Source organism: Cryptotermes secundus, unplaced genomic scaffold, assembly GCF_002891405.2.
Source record: "Cryptotermes secundus unplaced genomic scaffold, Csec_1.0 scaffold847, whole genome shotgun sequence".
Lineage (NCBI taxonomy): Eukaryota > Metazoa > Arthropoda > Insecta > Blattodea > Kalotermitidae > Cryptotermes > Cryptotermes secundus.
Window position 1 is genome coordinate 74,586 of NW_019720577.1, and position 17,509 is coordinate 92,094.

Sequence of the window (17,509 nt, forward strand, 5' to 3'; positions counted from 1 at the left end):
ATTCAATAAGAGAGGGAAATTGATGCAACAAATGTCATTTATTGCATTTCATTTCAGAGTTAGTGTCCATTTTTGTGATTAAGATGTATGTTCAATAAGTTCTGAAATTCCTTTGTTTAATATGCAGATTTTTTATGAGTAGTCATTTTAAAAGATACTTTATTCCATAATTCATGCACTCATATAACCACAAAAATAACAGCTAAATAAGTAAGTGAGAGTAAGGGTCAAATACAGTATATAATGAATAAGCAAGATTTATCTGAAAAAACTAACAGTCCAAATTAAAACAAAGAAAACTGGTTTTGACACTAGTATTCTCGCCAAAGCACTTAGATTGAATTTGTAAATGCAGCATCATTTATCATTAAGCCAAATTTCATATACTTGAGACTGGATCATGCAGTCCATGTCAGGTGGTTCCCTTTTCACCACGGCGTGGAGCATCCTCAGTTTGCAGATGGAGGAGACAGCCTCCATATGTGGAGGGTAGATGCGAATATATTGAATAAGAAGTCGCGGAGAACCGACAAGGGGTGGTCCTCCAGCTTGGGGCAATAACTCTTCACAGTAAAAAAAATAAGCTTGTTGCGAAAGAAGCCTCAGACCTGGACACATTCCTTGGATAAATGACCTAAGTGAAAGAAAATGGATGTGATATTTGGTACCTGGAATGTTACATGTAGAAGTATGTACAGAGCTGGTTCACTCAAGGCAGTGGCGGAAGAAATATCAAAATATAAGTTAGATTTAGTGGGAATACAGGAGGTCAGATGGGATGGAGGTGGCATCGAACCCACAGGTGAATATACATTTTTCTATGGAAATGGGAATGAGAATCATGAATTAGGTACAGGTTTCTTTGCACATAAGAGAATCATATCAGCAGTTAAGTGGGTTGAGTTTGTTAGTGATAGGATGTCATTCATAATACGAAGAGGTTACTGATGTGATATCATTGTTCTGAATGTTCCTGCCCCAACATATGATAAAATTGATGATCTGGAGGACAGGTTCTATGAAGAACTAGAAAATATCTTCAATAAATTCCCTGAATACCATATGAAAATGTTGTTAGGAGATTTCAATTCCAAAGTAGGTAGGGAAGACTTTTTCAAACAAACAACTGGGAATGAGAGTTTACACGAAATTAGTCATGTTAATGGAGTTAGAGTAGTAAACTTTGCCACGTTCAAAAATCTTACTGTCAAAAGTACAGTATTCCCACATTGGAACATTCATGAATTTACTTGCATGTCTCCTGATGGAAAGACTCACAACCAAATTGACAATATTCTGATAGATAGTGAACGACATTGATGTTTACTTGATGTCTGATCATTCAGGACAGCAAATTGTGATATTGACCACTGTCTAGTGGTGGCAATAGTTAGGGAGAGACTGGCAGTGAGCAAACAAACAACACACAGGGTTCATATGCAGAGGTTCAATCTCAAGAAATGAAACAATGAAGAGGGTAAAGAGCAGTATGGTGTTGAAACATCAAATAGGTTCACAGCTTTTGAAAACATAGACATTGAGGAGAATATTAATAGAGTCTGGAGAAACTATCAGAGAGATCATCAAAATTTCAGCCAAAGAGCGTCTAGGTTATTATAAATTGAAGAAACATAAGCCACGGTTTGATGAAGGTTGCTGAAATTAAATGGGATGTATCAGCTATTGGCCTATGCTGATGGTGTGCACTTACTGGGTGATAATGTAGATACCATAAAGAAAAGCACACAAAATTTAATTGACACTAGTGAGGAGGTTCATCTAGAAGTAAACACAGAGAAAACTAAGTATATGTTGCTGTTTCATCACCAAAATGCAGGGAAAAATCATGACATAAAGATAGATGACTGGTATTTTGAAAATGTGGCACAGTTCAGATACTTTGAAACTATTATAACAAATCAAAACCTGATTCAGGAGGAAATTAAGAGGAGATTGATTTTGGGTAATGCTTGCTACCATTCAGTCTAGAAACTTTTGTCTTCTAGCCTGCTGTCTAAAAACATAAAAATTAGAATTTACAAAACTATATTTTGTCTGTGGCTCTGTATGGGTGCGAAATTTTGTCTCTGACATTAAGGGAGGAACACATAATGAGGGTGTTTGAGAACAGGATGTTGAGGAGAATATTTGAACTGAAGAGAGATGAAGTGACATGAGGTTGGAGAAAACTGCATTATGAGGAGCTTCGTAACTCATACTTTTCTCCAAGTATTATTACAATGATCACACCAAGGAGGATGAGATGGGCAGGGCATATAGCACGAATGGGGAAGAAGAGGAATGCATACAGGATATTGGCGAGAAAGCCAGAAGGAAAGAGACCACTAGGAAGACCAAGACATACGGGGGTGAACAATATTAGAATGGATCTTAGGGAGATAGGATGGGATGATATGGATTAGATTGATCTGACTCAGTGTAGGGAGCAGTGGAGGGCAGTTGTGAACATGGTAATGAACCTTTGGATTCCATAAAATGCTGGGAAGTTCATGAGTAGCTGCATAATTGACAGCTTCTCAAGAAGGGCTGAGCTCCATGAGTGAGTGATGGATCATTAATTACCACACATTTTCCAGGAGTATAAATGTTTGTTTCATGAGCATATGCACCCTATCCAAATAATTTGTCACCAATTTTGCATACCTTGCAGTCTTGGCACCATATTGCATAGAGACGAATGTTATGTATCTTTGTTTAATTAAATATAAATTACATTCAAATTATTCAAATAGAATTTGTAGATTTCAATGACATCGGTATTTTATTTCATATGCCACTTGTTTTGTGTGATGAACAATTTTTTAAAAAATTTATCAAATTTCATAACCGACCAGGACCTCTTGCCAACTTCTTACTGTGTATTGGGTTCAGATCCCTGTACATTCTTTCAGCAAGTCAGATTACATGGCTGCTTGTTTCTGTTAACTTGCAGGTGTTCATTCTGAAGTCACAGGAGTTTGGTTCAAAAATAATCAGAAGCATAGCTCACAGGGTCCTTTCACTACAATGTTAAAAAAATTCTGTATGTTCTCATACTACAAAGAATGCACCCTTCAGAAGGTTGCACCTGTGAGTTTTACAATAGATTAAGACATATGTGTCCCTTGCCAGTTAAACTTCTAAATGATGATTTTGGACAAGGGGCATGTAGAGAAGTGCATTGTGGCATTGTAAACTGAACATTATAGAAAATTAGTAATAAAAGATTCAAATGCAATAAAGCATTTGAATTTGCAGGTTATTTTGGTAATCTGCCATCACAAAAAAAAATGTAAATTAATCTGGTATACATAAGAGACAGTAAAGAGCATATCTCTTGTGAGCTACTGATAATTCTGTTACTTTGCCTCCCAGCTCACTTGACATCACTACTCAACCCAGTCACCATTTACAAATTATGCCACTCACCTGTTGTTATCTTTTAGTTCATAAATGCACCTTGAGGTAAAGGGACACTCCCATTGTCAATCAAGTTTGGCAAAAGCTATAACCAGACCTACCTCTTGGTCTGCAGTTGGTCAGTTAAAATCAGGCTGAAATCATGTTTCATAATTTCAGTGTTTTTCTAAATGAAGGTACAAGGAAAGCAATGGGAGAACAAGCAGTATCCCTGTGCAAACGTCTTGGTTACTATTCAGCTGGTACAGTTGAATTTTTAGTGGACTCTGAGCAAAAATTTTACTTTTTGGAAATGAACACAAGATTGCAAGTTGAACATCCTGTTACAGAGTACATTACAGGAGTTGACTTAGTTCATCAGATGATTCGTATAGCAAAAGGTAAGTATTGCTTTAAAGTCTTAGATTAACATTTTCAGGTTTAAAGTATTAGTTATATTTCAGACTTGTATTTGGGATGTATCCAATTTTAATCTTCGCTAGGTTACTGGCTCTCTTAGCTGAGGTTTTATTTTTTCTTTATGGTTTTCTTCAATTTCTCCACACAAAGGTGAGGACAGGACCTTGGAATAGGCCATGATTGACTTCTCCCACATCTTTACATATTGCCCATTAATTGTTATCTCATTTAAGAATGTAGTCACCATATGAAAATTTGTAAAGCTAAAGAGAAGCCTTCATTACTCAAGGTGAAATGAAACAAGCAATGTCATACAAACCTACAGACCTGCCTTGAATTTGCCATGCCTAGTCCAGAAAATGCATAATTTATTGTTGTATAATCAGTAGCTGACTGTGAATTTAATTAAAGACACAACTGAAATACAAAAGGCTTCACCTCAAGTTTTTCGTGTACAAAGAAAATATAGTATGCAAGAAATGTGTTTGTCTAGTAAAATATTATGAAATTTAAGATAGTGAATTGAATGTAATCTATGCTGTAATTATATTAATCATATATTTTCTTCTTTAACAGGTCATCCTCTGCTGTTGACACAAAAGGATATTCCAATAAAAGGCTGGGCAATAGAAAGTAGAGTGTATTCAGAAGATCCTTATAAAAATTTTGGTCTTCCATCTATTGGCAGATTATACAAATACATTGAACCACTACATGTACCAAATGTAAGAACATTTTACATTGAACCTGTATTTTTTATATCTAATTCGAGTTAGCTTTTTGTGACCTACACATCTAACTATAAAATGTTCATATCTGGCTATGTTTGTTGGTAATTTCTGACAGATTGCCAGTATACTAGAACTGGCCTTTGAAGAGTCTATAGGCAAAGAAAGAAAAAAACATAATATGTTACATGTTCAGTTGTTACTTCAGCAAGTTTCCTTCTAAAGTTAATTGATTGTCTTCGGGCATAATGATCCCATAGTAAACAAACACCCTCTTTCTTGTACCACTGACTGAAAAAAATTAAATCTTAATGAAAATTTAGATGTTATTTCTTATGGTAGCTGAGATCTTTGGGGGCTAAGTCTTATATTTTCATGACTATAATAGATTTATTTGAATTATTACAGTCAGTTCTTCACTGTCTTGATTATGGTGGAAGAAAAACATGAAAAATGCCAAGACTACACAGATGACATGAAGTCATGAAAAACATCCAGCCACACTGAAGCATGCATAGCTTGGTGAATAGAATTTGGAAATGCTCATTCAGATCCATGCCTTTTCTATCTCCATACATGAGGTTTTTCCTAATTTCCCTAAATTTCTACAGGGAAATTTTGGTATGATTCTTCTGGCTCCTTTCAAGCGCTTCTATAGTAGTATTCTGAGAGCACTGGACATGCAGATTTAATGGATTTTAGAACTGAACACATATTGTTACTTAACATGACTTCAGTGAGTGTCATTTGTTCACATTTGATACATTAAATGCCACTTACCATGAATGTACTTCTAATGGCATGAACAGTATTGATTTGTTTCCACTTTTCCACTCTTGTTATCTTATAAATGTAATGTTCACTTCTGTACATTGGCAGTCACACGCCCAGTACAGTGTCAGATATGCAAAACTATGTAATATGTAAAAATAAAAAAGGGTGCATATTACACTGCAGAATTTAATGATATTTAAATCATAGCACACCCAAGGAGAATACAGAAAAGCTTTCACTTTTTTTTTCCCTTCATTTCTGCTATATTGTGTATTTTACTTGGCTTTCTGAGGGGTCAGTGTACTTTGGAGTCACATTGATCTGTGAACCCAGATAATGGATAGTTTACTGCACTGTTATTGAACAAACAGTATTGGTATGCTGGAACTTGGGGAAATGCAAATGGGAGTAGGGATTTAAAATTGTATTTCTTGTAGAGGGCTAACTGTGTTAGCAGAAAAAAGGTATATACAATTCACTGTCAGCTGTTTACACTAATATTTTATGTTCGCTTACATTTTCAGGTACGGTGTGATAGTGGTATAGATGAAGGTAGTGAAATAAGTATCTACTATGACCCAATGATATGCAAACTTGTATGCTATGGAAACACAAGGAATGATGCAATTAATACAAGTCTTGAGGCACTTGATTCATATGTCATAAGAGGTAACAGTATTTAAATTGTGAATTTTGTTTAAAATTTAGAGACCATACATTGCACTTCTCTAACAGTCCAGATGGCTAAGCATTACAATGTCATGGTGCTAAAATATTCCCTTATTTTTAGCTAATCTACAGCAGTGATGGAACTGGGATTCCCTCTACTGTCCTATGGACTTCAGTTATGTTGCCCTACTGTGTATTCATACCCTTTTACATTAGGAGAGTCATCACTAGCTGAAAGGATCAAGTTTCAATCACATGATCATCCAGTTAACACTTGTTCAAAGTTGTTGTCAGTTATGTGATAGTGACATCTGAACAAGCCACAAGGAATACTGCAGAAATGCTGCAATAAGCAAATAAAAATATACTCATTTGTTTGTACTGTGACTATGTGGTGTAAGCTGCCATTAGAAGTGCTGAAGCTCTAGTGTGTTGGAGTCATATATAAATTGCTTTACTCTCAGCAGAATGCAATTTTCTTCTTGTCAAACTGAAATATATTTTGACAGATATAAAAGATATTCAGTAGAAGTTGTTTTTGAAAAGTGCCTGAAAAGCAGTCTCGTGTGACAGTGAAAGTGAGCTTTATGAAGATACTTTAGCAGCAAGTGATTACAGTAATGTAAGGAGAGGCTGAGATAAAATTATTTCCAAACCATAATATCCTAGGAATTCTTGAAGGTATCCCCCGTTTCACTGGAGATATCAGTGAACTGAGGATGCTAGAGGCACTGCAATTAGACAAGAAATCTACCCCAGTTTCCATCTTTCTGTTCTTCATGGAAGTGGCACAGCTATTGGTGGCGAAGTCTAATAAATATTACAACCAGTTTTGAGACACACTTGACAATAATGATGAATCCTTAAGGCTTCATAGCATGACTAGAGAATGCCTTTGTCTTTTTGGCTATAATAGATACCAAAGAGTAAAATTTAACAATAAGTTATCAAATTGGGGAAAAATTGATAAAGGAGTTCCTCAAGGATCGATTTTGGGTCCGCTATTGTTTTTGATTTATGTAAATGACTTACCCTCCTTTATACAGTGTTCTGTCCCATCACATACATCAGTTGTGCTATTTGCCGATGATACAAGTGTAATAGTAAATGAATTAAATTTTATGCAGCTGGAAAAAAAACTTACTACGGTGTTTAGATCGATGAATGAATGGTTTAATTCAAATATGCTTTCATTAAATTTAGGCAAGACTTGCTGTGTAAATTTCTCAGCTAAACATAATTTTACCAAAAAATTAAATATTGAATATGGAAACAAAATTCTATTAGAGTCAAATGAGGTAAAATTCTTGGGTATGACACTGGATAACACAATATCTTGGAAAGGGCATATAGATTCAATTATAGGTAAATTAAATAAAGCCTGTTATATAATTAGGAAAACCAAACAGTATTTAAATATTGATGCCCTTAAAATGGTGTATTACGCCTTTTTCCACTCAGTGATGTCTTACGGTTTCATTTTTTGGGGAAATAGAACTTTCAGTATGTGCGTTTTTAAATTGCAGAAGAGAGCTGTTCGAATAATGGTGGGAGCTGGAAACAGAGATTCATGTAAAAAAAATCTTTAGAGAATTGAAAATATTACCATTGCCCTCTCAATATATATATTCTTTGATGATGTTTGTAGTTAATAATATGGATTCATTTGCAGAAAATTCAGATATATATACAACTGCAACAAGAAATAGTTCAAATTTGCATCTCCCCTCATCAAATCTAACAGCATTTCAGAAAGGTCCACAGTATTTTGGAATCAAAATTTATAATAGTCTTCCACGCAAAATAAAACAGTTATCCAAAAACAAAAATCGATTCAAGAAAGCACTATTACAATTTCTCCTTTTACATTCATTTTATGGTATTGAGGAATTTTGTGATTACACCGTTAAGAAGATTGATAATTGATTTCATTGGGATTAAATACTTAATTAAGGAAAAGTTAAATTACAAGTTTTATAATTTTAAAATTATGTTTACATAAATATTTTAACATGTATTATATTTTTTGTAATTATTATATTTAATTGTTATATTGGACTATTGTCTATATCCTGAGTCTTACGACCTTGTAAAGGATTTTTGACATGTAAATAAATGAAATGAAAATAATACAAATGGAACATTACGTTCCATGTCTTAGGACTGATTACTGTTCAACCCCTAAACAGTTCCATACACCAGATTTAGTGACAAGATGAAACGGGATCAAATTCTTTTATAATTTTTGTGATAGTCTGATTCGACCAGGCGAGACTGACAAGAAATGTGACAGTCCTGGAAAATTAGATTTCTCTTTGACAAGCTTAATGATGCAAGTGCAACAGTTTACAAGCAAAAAAAAAGAAAAGAAAACAAACAAAACAAACTCTGTGGCTTCAGTCTGCAAGCGAACTATACCGACCGCCTCTGTGGTCTAGTGGTCAGAGTTCCTGCCTACAGATCCAGAGGTCTGGGTTTGAACCCTGGTGTTACCAGATTTTCTGACAAGTAGTGGGTCTGGAACGGGATCCACTCAGCTTCATGATTATAATTGAGGAGCTATTTCAAGGAAATAGCAGCTTTGGTCTAGAAAACCGAAATTAACAGCTGTGGGGATTTGTTGCACTGACCACATGGCACCCTCCATCCACTAAAGTTGGCACTAACTTCACCGACAAGTAGCGGTCACTCAATCAGTATAGCAAAAGTTTACATTTGATCTAAAAGTTTAACCATGTGTAAAGTGATTGTAACTGGGGGAGAGTTATTTCCAAACTATACATTCCTAGGAACATAAGATAAGTTGAGGAGTAATGTACGTGTAATAATGGCAAAACTTATCAAGAAATGCCCAGTACAGATTCTGGTGTTCTTCACTGTTGACATTCTTGCAGTATGTATCATGGGAGATATATGTAAAACATGCGGAATAATTTTCTGAATGAATTTTATTCCAGAATTAAGATGGAAATATTAGGTTCTATTCTATATTATGTGGATGAAATGGGGTAGGTTGTATTCCTATGTCTTTTATTTCTCCAGCGTCCATTTCAGGTCAATATTTAGTGTGTTCTAGGAGAATCAGATTTTAAAACTAAAAGACTTGAAACACCATAGAGTTATACAACCCTTAAAATTTGGAGCAGAAATTTGGCATGCCATTTTTATGTGTGCTTTTGTTTACTTTTATCAAAAAACTTCATGTTAAAACATAACAGAAAAAATTTTTGTAATTTAATATCTGTTAATATAGTATGACATAAGAAGTTAAAATCTTACATTGATCTCAATACTGTAAATATCTGTTCTCCAGTATTCAGGAAATTTTTACCAAATGAGAACGAATGACAATGTCCCATTATTATTTTTTCACCACTGCAGGACCTTTCATGATTTAAAAATTAGGTGGAGAGCCCCACTATTAATAGGTTGTGTAGTCATTTCTGAATAGGATAATATTATGCATAAATCATCCACATTCTTTCTTCATGCACTAAAATGTGCATCTGAAATAATAACGAACTTAGCAGGAATGATATAAAGCAGGAATGATCTTTACTACATTTATAACACACAACTTTTGTGTTCTATTCCAGGTGTGACACACAATATTCCATTGCTACGAGATATCTTGACAGAAACAAACTTTATTGAAGGCAACATCTCAACAAATTACCTATCTGAAGTGTATCCTGATGGCTTCAAGGGAAGACAGCTTAACAGTACAGACAAACAGCACATCTTAGCAATTGCTGCATGTGTGTTTTCAAAGATGGATATGAGATCATATACATTTCTCAATGAAAGACCATCAACAGCAAAACGCAAAGAACCAGCTGAATGGACCCTTGTGATCTCTCTCTTTGATGAAGAGCTACAATGTGATGTTAAGAAAGTAGGAAACAAATTCCATGTGAGTACAGGCCACAGTTTCTTACTGGTTACAAGGGACTTCCCCACTGCTACTGTTGTCATGTAAATCTGTAACTTCCTATCCTCTTTTGAAACTTCATCTTTACCTAACTCAATAATAGCTCTGTGGAGCAGGGAGTCAATCATGAAAAGTTAATAATTGTTTAGCTACTCAAGAAAATTCCGTGCATATTATGAAACAAGAAGGTTACTATCTTATTCATTATAAGAGCCCAACACTGGGCCCTCTCTTGAGCAAATAAGTGTTCTGTCAACATCCCCACACTTTGTTTCATTAAGATTCATTTTACTGTTGTCATCCCATCTACACAAAGTCTCCAAAGTTGTCAATTTTCATCAGATTTCCAAATTAATATCTTATGTGCATTTCCTATTTTTCCCATACATGCTACACAGGGCCAGTGCTACAGCACAAGCAAACTAAGCAGTCACCTAAGGGGGCACAATTTCAGCATAGTACCTTTATTTTTTACTTTTGCTAAATGAAGATTGATTTCTGCAGAACTTGCATTTCATATCATGAGCATTAATTGTCAATAATCTAAACATGTCATCACCTTACACATTCACTTCCATCTTTACTGCAGCTCTGTTTACAATCTCTCTTCAATTTAAAATAAAATTAAAATCACAATCAGGTACTACATTTTTCGGTCATATTTTGCCATCCTCAGGCAAGTGTTCACTTGTTGAAAAGCTAAACTGCATTATTTACCATGTTAAAACATTCCAGTGCTATTTCATATTCATCATTCTTATTAAAATACATTTGTTTGATGGCCATGGAGTCCCACAGGGTTGTGAGATGTCGAAGTTCCCACATTTTCTAAACAGTCGGCTCACAGACGTTGGTGAGGTCAGCTTTATGCACCAGCTGCCTTTTACCTTCCTGTTGAGGCTGAGTTGACCCCCAGGGTCATAGTGCAGCTGGAAGAATTAGGTGAATTGGAAAATCCAATGATCTCATCAGGAATCAAACTAACAACCTTCTGTCTTGTAGCATAATGCCTCAACCCGTTATGCTACCATGTGCCCCCTCAATCTACAGTATTGTATGGAAATAAAAATGTAAGCTTGAAATATTTTCTGAATTTAGCATCTGGCCAATATGAGTATTAAATATTGGTTTTGGGACAGTGTCAGATATTTTTATTTACACTTAGTCTTTGTCAAGAATAATGAAATATTTATAATAGTGTATTTGTAATGGTTTTAGGTTCACATGAAAACTGATACCTTATCTGTAGAAGATCATATAAACCTTTCCAGTCCCCTTATTCAGACAAACATCAATGGAAAGCCAATAGTAATGCAGCTTGTATCAAAAGATGCTTCAGGAAAATTACAAATTGTGTAAGTAATTGTATGATTAATTCAAAATACAGAACAGTATAATAAAGTGCAGAATATATTTCATAATGATATTTATATAAGAAAAGGTAAGTGTTCTCATTTGAATGTTCCTGACTACAGGTCATTATGTTTAATCCAATTAACTTCATTCAAATTAGTCTCATGCATATAGCCGATTACTCCTTTTTAATAATATACTTCACCTAATTCATGTATACATCTATTTTTTTAACAACTACTGTATTTTAGCAAGATTTAAGTTATGAATTTGTGAAATTGCGTAAATCATCCGCGTTGTATTACGCTATGGGCTATACATTAAGTGGAAGATGACGCAGTGTACCAAGACTTATTATGAAGCTTATAATTCAGGGGTTCCTCCTTTGTCCAGTAAGGTATGATGCAATCTTCATAAGCAGTTAACTCGGTACTTCCCAGGGTATAGCCAATCAGAAACACTAGTTACTAAATTACATCATGCGAGCATCCAAGGATGTGATATGCTTTTCTTTGTTCTACGGAGACAAGTCTCAGCTCTCAAACCTGTAAGACGCATGAAAGTGTCACTCCCTACAATAGGAATAAGGGACTGCATTCAGTCATAACTAAGTGTTATTAATATGCGCCATAGTTCAAGCAGTTAGTTGCTGGCTTCCCACCGCGGCGGCCCGGGTTCGATCCCGGGTCTGGTCAAGTGGGATTTGTGGTGGACAAAGTGGCGCTGGGGTAGGTTTTCTCCAAGTACTTCGGTTTCCCCTGCCAATCTTCATTCCACCAATTGCTCCACAATCACCCTCACCTATCATCTGAGGCTGGTACAATAGGCCAGAAGTGGCCGCAGTGCAAGGGACTTCGTCCCACCCCACTAGCAATAAAAAAAAGTGTTATTAATAATGTAATTTCATAAAATACAATAAAGTGAAAGTGTTCGTGAGTTTGTCGTTGGTTTTGTTGACTGCCTTGCTGAAACTAAGGCCCAAGTAACGACCTTAAGAAAGTTTCATGTTCCCGACTATGTGGCGCCCAGGACTTCATATTTCGGAACATAAGAGTCATCCCAGCAACCAAAGGTGAGGCAACGTCTCCGCCTGATTCTCTGGAGTCGCTACAAGGCGATTCTTGGTGAGCAGCTGCGTCCACCTTAACCCTGCACGTGAGTGAGTGTCACAGCAACAGTTATGGGTGGCATTCCCAACACGTGGCTCCAGTGTCTAGCGACTGCTATAAGGCGACCCAACGTGTAGCTTCAGAGTCACACATAGCGACTGTTATATGCACTTCTAAGAAATTTTTTTTTTTAAATACCACGGTTACTATTCTTTAGACATTATATTCAGATCCCATGTTGTACTTTGTATATAATTTGTAATGTTTTCAGACCACCGTTTATTTTCATGTGTGTTGAGTACTAAATTTGTCAAATACTATGGCTGGAGAAACAGTGCCATTTGTGCTTTGTCAGAAATTTACTTACAGAAAGTGCATGGTGAGTTTCACTGTGATCCTCATTTTCCACACCTTGCACTAGAATAATCTTGCTGGTGCTGTACAAAATACCAAATTCTGCTTCACCATTGTGAAGTATCGTTCTTCTCTCACCATGAATCATCACAAAATTGAGCAACTGTTTCACCAGTGAACATCAGTAAGAATGACAAGTGTGTGCAATAATCCACTCTGATATTTGGCTGTCTTTAAAGTGAACAAACAACTGAACATTTTTAGATGCATTAAAACTTAATCCTCAAATGTACTTCTCAATTCGTATATTTCCCGGCGGGTCTCCCCAAGCTTCACATAGAATTTTAAGAATATATAATATAAAAATTACATAATTCTCATTTTTACAGGTACCAAGGGACAACGTTCACTATTTTTGTTTTATCTGATAAAGCAAGTAAATTTCTGAAAATGATGCCAGAGAAGCCAACGGTGAGTTCTCAGACAGTCTACATGATACTGTAAAGTTGGTTTGTTCAGCTCTTGGACAGTTGCTCACCATAAGTTAATAACCATATGATGCCTCATTTAATTGATTCTCAGTTTTCATAACATTGCTTTTTCGCATGAAGATGCTGTACAGCATCAAATGAGATGGAAGATGATAATAAATGATAAGTATTAAGAATTTTGAAAGAATTCATTTTGTGACTGAAAAAAAAAACATTCAAGACAGCTAGTAGTCTGGCCACAGTATAAACTGTTTGCCTGCAGTTCAATACTTCTCTGTCCTGGTCAGCTAAGTGATGCTTAATGTCCCCTTGAATTGTACATGTATACTGGGTTTAATTAAATTTCTTGAGAACATGACAGGAACTTGCTAAATTAGAAGTTGTTTATCGGGGGAAATATTGCTATTAATTCAGTTACTAATCAGAATAGTGGGAAGAGTTAATGCCTTAACAAGTCTTTCAGAAATAAACTACTTCAGGGCCCTCCTATAAAGCGGTCCCTACATCTGAGAATATGATTCAGTACTAGACCCTGCTCTGGAATGCTTGGAACTGGTTGTGTACCACAGGGGTGAATTTCAGAATTTGGATCCTCTCAGCAGTATTCTGTACTTTTCTGCTGCTTGATTTTATTTATGTATTATCATGGAAATGTTCATACTTTCCTAACTGTTGTATCAAAATGACACACTGATTTAACCAAACACCTCACTGTATCTAACTACACTACAGACCTTTCAGTTGAAAGAAAAAAAAACATCAATTTCCTCTTATTCAGAGTGATAGAACTTGTAAAGTCACAGTTGTTTTGAAACTAATAGAAACAGAATACATGACTCACACAGAAGTTCTGACAGTAATACTTGTTGTTGTTGTTGCATGTATTTCCAACTGAACAATGCTCCTTAAATTGTGCCTGCTGGCGGTAGAACCTCTCTCACAAGACATTCCCATTTTAGGCGAATTTCTTCTACAACTGTGTCATATGTATAATACTATTTATGGTAATGGATTACAGTATTCCCTCTCTGAAATTCTGTCAAAATAATTTCAGGTTGATGTATCTAAGGTGGTATTATCCCCAATGCCAGGAATGGTGAAATCAGTCTCTTGTGAAGTTGGAGATACAATGGCTGAAGGACAAGAAGTCTGCATTATTGGTAAGTATTCTTTTGTTGTACAGCTATCTTAACTGTTACATCTGAGATATAGCACAATACAGGCATGAAAAGTCATTACAGAAACTACATCCAAAAGCAAAATTTATTATCTTCATCCAGCGATAATAATGATTTTATTCCTGCATTTTTCAGCAAACTATACTGGTGTGTGCATATGCACATAAATGCCCTCTATATAAAATCAGGAACTCGTTCTTGGGGGGGGGGGATCCAGTGGGGGTAGAAGAAACAGACAGAACATTTTACAAACTTACTTTTAATTTCTCATATATTTCCCTTTTTAATTCGGATTTTCCAAAAATATAAAAGATTTGGCAGATGGCCCCCTTCACCACCGCCCATGGATGAAGAATGTTTAAGAATATATTGTGAACTGAATGATAGGAAGCACTGACAAAATTTGATCGTCTCCGAACATCATCATGAAGGTAATTTTGATATCTTAGAGTCTTTCACAGATATTTGAAATCTGTCATATTTTTTAGGGATTTATTATCTGCTTGGTATTATGATTTTGTTCTATATTCTGGTGACAAATCACGAACATAAATTTAGTTTTCTATGTTCACGTCTAGACTATCCTCCTTAATAACATCTGATAGAATGTCAGTGTTTTACTTTATCATAGGCATGTCTTTGTCCAATCAATTAAGTCATAATAAAACTTCAGTGTCTTACACTGTGCTGAAATGTAGTCTTTACCTTGAAGGAAGAAGATAAAATTCCAAGTAATTGAACACAAAATATTCAGAAAAATGAATGGGTCTGAGAGAGATGATGTAAGTAGGAAGTAAATTGGTTCATTTTAATTTTGTTCAGTACCTTCCAGTTTTGGAGGGAAGCTGTGAATATATTGAATAAGCAGTCGCAGACAGCCAACAAGGGGTGGCCCTCCAGCTTGGGGGTTGGGCGTGGGGCTAACAACTCCTCACCGTAAAAAACATTATGTTACGAAAATGAACACAAAGCCTCGGACCTGGACTGATTCCTTGGAATCTTGGAAGCTAATGAAGATGGATTATGAGATTGGGCACTTGGAATGTATGAAGTCTGTATAGGGCAGGCTCACTCAGGGCAGTGGCAGAAGAAATCTTAAAATATAAGATAGATTTAGCGGGAGTACAGGAGGTCAGATGGGATGGAGGTGGCATCGCACCAGCAGGAGACTATACATTTTTCTATGGAAAGGGGAAAGAAAATCATGAATTACGTACAGGTTTTTTTGTACATAAGAGAATCATATCAGCAGTTAAGAGGGTAGAATTCATTAGTGATAGGACATTATATGTAATACTAAAACATCGCTGGTGTGATATCATTGTTATGAATGTTCATGCCCTAACAGAAGATAAGATTGATGACATAAAGGATAGATTCTATGAAGAACTAGAACATGTATTTGATAAATTCCCGAAGTACCTTATGAACATTTTGTAAGGAGATTTCAGTGCCAAAGTAGGGAGGGAAGACATTTTCAAACCAACAGTTGAGAATGAGAGTTTGCATGAAATTAGTAATGATAATGGAGTTAGAGTTGTAAACTTTGCCACATAAAAAAATCTTACTGTCAAAAGTACATGTTCCCACATCGTAACATCCATAAATTTACTTAGACATCTCCTGATGGGAAGATACACAATCAAATAGACCATATTTTGATAGATAGGAGACGGCACTCAAGTATACTTGATGTCCAATCATTCAGGGCAGCAGATTGTGATACTGACCACTACCTGGTGGTGGCAAAGGATAGGGAAAGACTGGCAGTGAGCAAACAAACAACACACAGAGTCCATATGGGAAGGTTCAATCTCAAGAAATTGAATGAGGTAGAGGGTAAAGAGCAGTATCGTGTTGAAATCTGAAATAGGTTTGCAGCTTTGGAAAACTTGGACACTGAGGTGGATATTAATAAAACTTGGGAAACTATTAAAGAGAATATAAAAATGTCTGCCAAAGAGAGTCTATTTATTATGAACCGAAGAAGTATAAGCCATGGTTTGATGAAGGATGCTCAAAATTATTAGATCAAACAAAGCAGGCCAAATTGCAATGGTTACAGGATCCAAGCAAGTTAAATGGGGATAATCTGAACAATATAAGGCGTGAAGTCAGCAGGCATTTCAGGAACAACAAGATGGAATATCTGAAAAACAATATTGATTAGCTTGCAATGAACAGTAAGAACAAGAATATTAGAGACATGTGTAGAGGAATAAATGACTTTAAAAGGGGTTACCAGCCTAGCGCTAACTTAGTGCAGGATGAGAATGGTGATCTGCTTGCAGATTACCACAATATTTTGAATAGGTGGAGGAACTACTTCTCTCAGTTATTGAATGTACATAGGGTCAATGATGTTAGGCAGACAGAAATCCATACAGCTGAGCTGTTAATACCTGATCCTAGCCTTTTTGAGGTTTAAGTGCTATTGCAAAATTGAAATGGTATAAATCGCCAGGTAGTGATCAAATTCCGGCAGAGCTTTTTCAAGCAGGGGGCAAAATATTACGTTCTAAGATCCACAATCTAATTACTTCTATTTGGCATAAGGAAAAATTGCCTGATCAGTGGAAGGAGTCTATTATTGCACCAGTTCACAAGAAGGGTGATAAAACTGACTGTAGTAATTATCGGGGGATATCACTGCTATCAACTTCATATAAAATTTTGTCCAATATTCTTCTTTCAAGGTTAAGTCCATATATAGATGAAATTATTGGGGATCATCAGTGTGGGTTTCGACATAACAGATCAACTACAGATCAGATCTTTTGCATTCGTTACATATTGGAGAAAAAATGGGAGTACGATGAGACAGTACATCAGCTATTCATAGAGTTCAAGAAAGCCTATGATTCGGTCAGGATGGAAGTATTGTGCAATATTCTAATAGAGTTTGGGATACCCATGAAACTAGTTAGGTTGATTAAAATGTGTTTAAACAAAACGTATAGTAAAGTCCATGTAGGTAAATATTTGTCTGATAAGTTTCCTATCCAGAATGGTCTAAAACAAGGAGATGCTTTATCGCCACTCCTTTTCAACTTTGCCTTAGAATATGCAATTAGGAAGGTCCAGGGAAACCAGGTGGGACTGA

At 35.8% G+C, this 17,509-nt stretch overlaps 1 protein-coding gene and 1 long non-coding RNA gene across 5 annotated transcripts in view; one reads left to right on the forward strand and one right to left on the reverse strand.

Moving 5' to 3' along the window:
• The window catches only part of LOC111869723 (propionyl-CoA carboxylase alpha chain, mitochondrial), a 62,487-nt gene that overhangs the window by 40,779 nt on the left and 4,199 nt on the right, over window positions 1-17,509 (forward strand). For all 4 annotated transcript variants that reach the window (XM_023861453.2, XM_033753573.1, XM_033753574.1 and 1 more), the window contains 7 exons: window positions 3,580-3,800; window positions 4,396-4,544; window positions 5,846-5,990; window positions 9,587-9,903; window positions 11,140-11,276; window positions 13,127-13,208; window positions 14,283-14,388. In XM_023861453.2, coding sequence (XP_023717221.1) covers window positions 3,580-3,800; window positions 4,396-4,544; window positions 5,846-5,990; window positions 9,587-9,903; window positions 11,140-11,276; window positions 13,127-13,208; window positions 14,283-14,388 — 1,157 coding nt within the window. The remainder of the gene's footprint in view (window positions 1-3,579; window positions 3,801-4,395; window positions 4,545-5,845; window positions 5,991-9,586; window positions 9,904-11,139; window positions 11,277-13,126; window positions 13,209-14,282; window positions 14,389-17,509) is intronic.
• On the reverse strand, window positions 593-5,750 carry LOC111869741. The gene is made up of 3 exons (XR_002843720.2): window positions 5,328-5,750; window positions 3,430-3,554; window positions 593-634 (listed from the first exon to the last, which is right to left on the reverse strand). It is a non-coding gene; the product is annotated as an uncharacterized LOC111869741 (long non-coding RNA).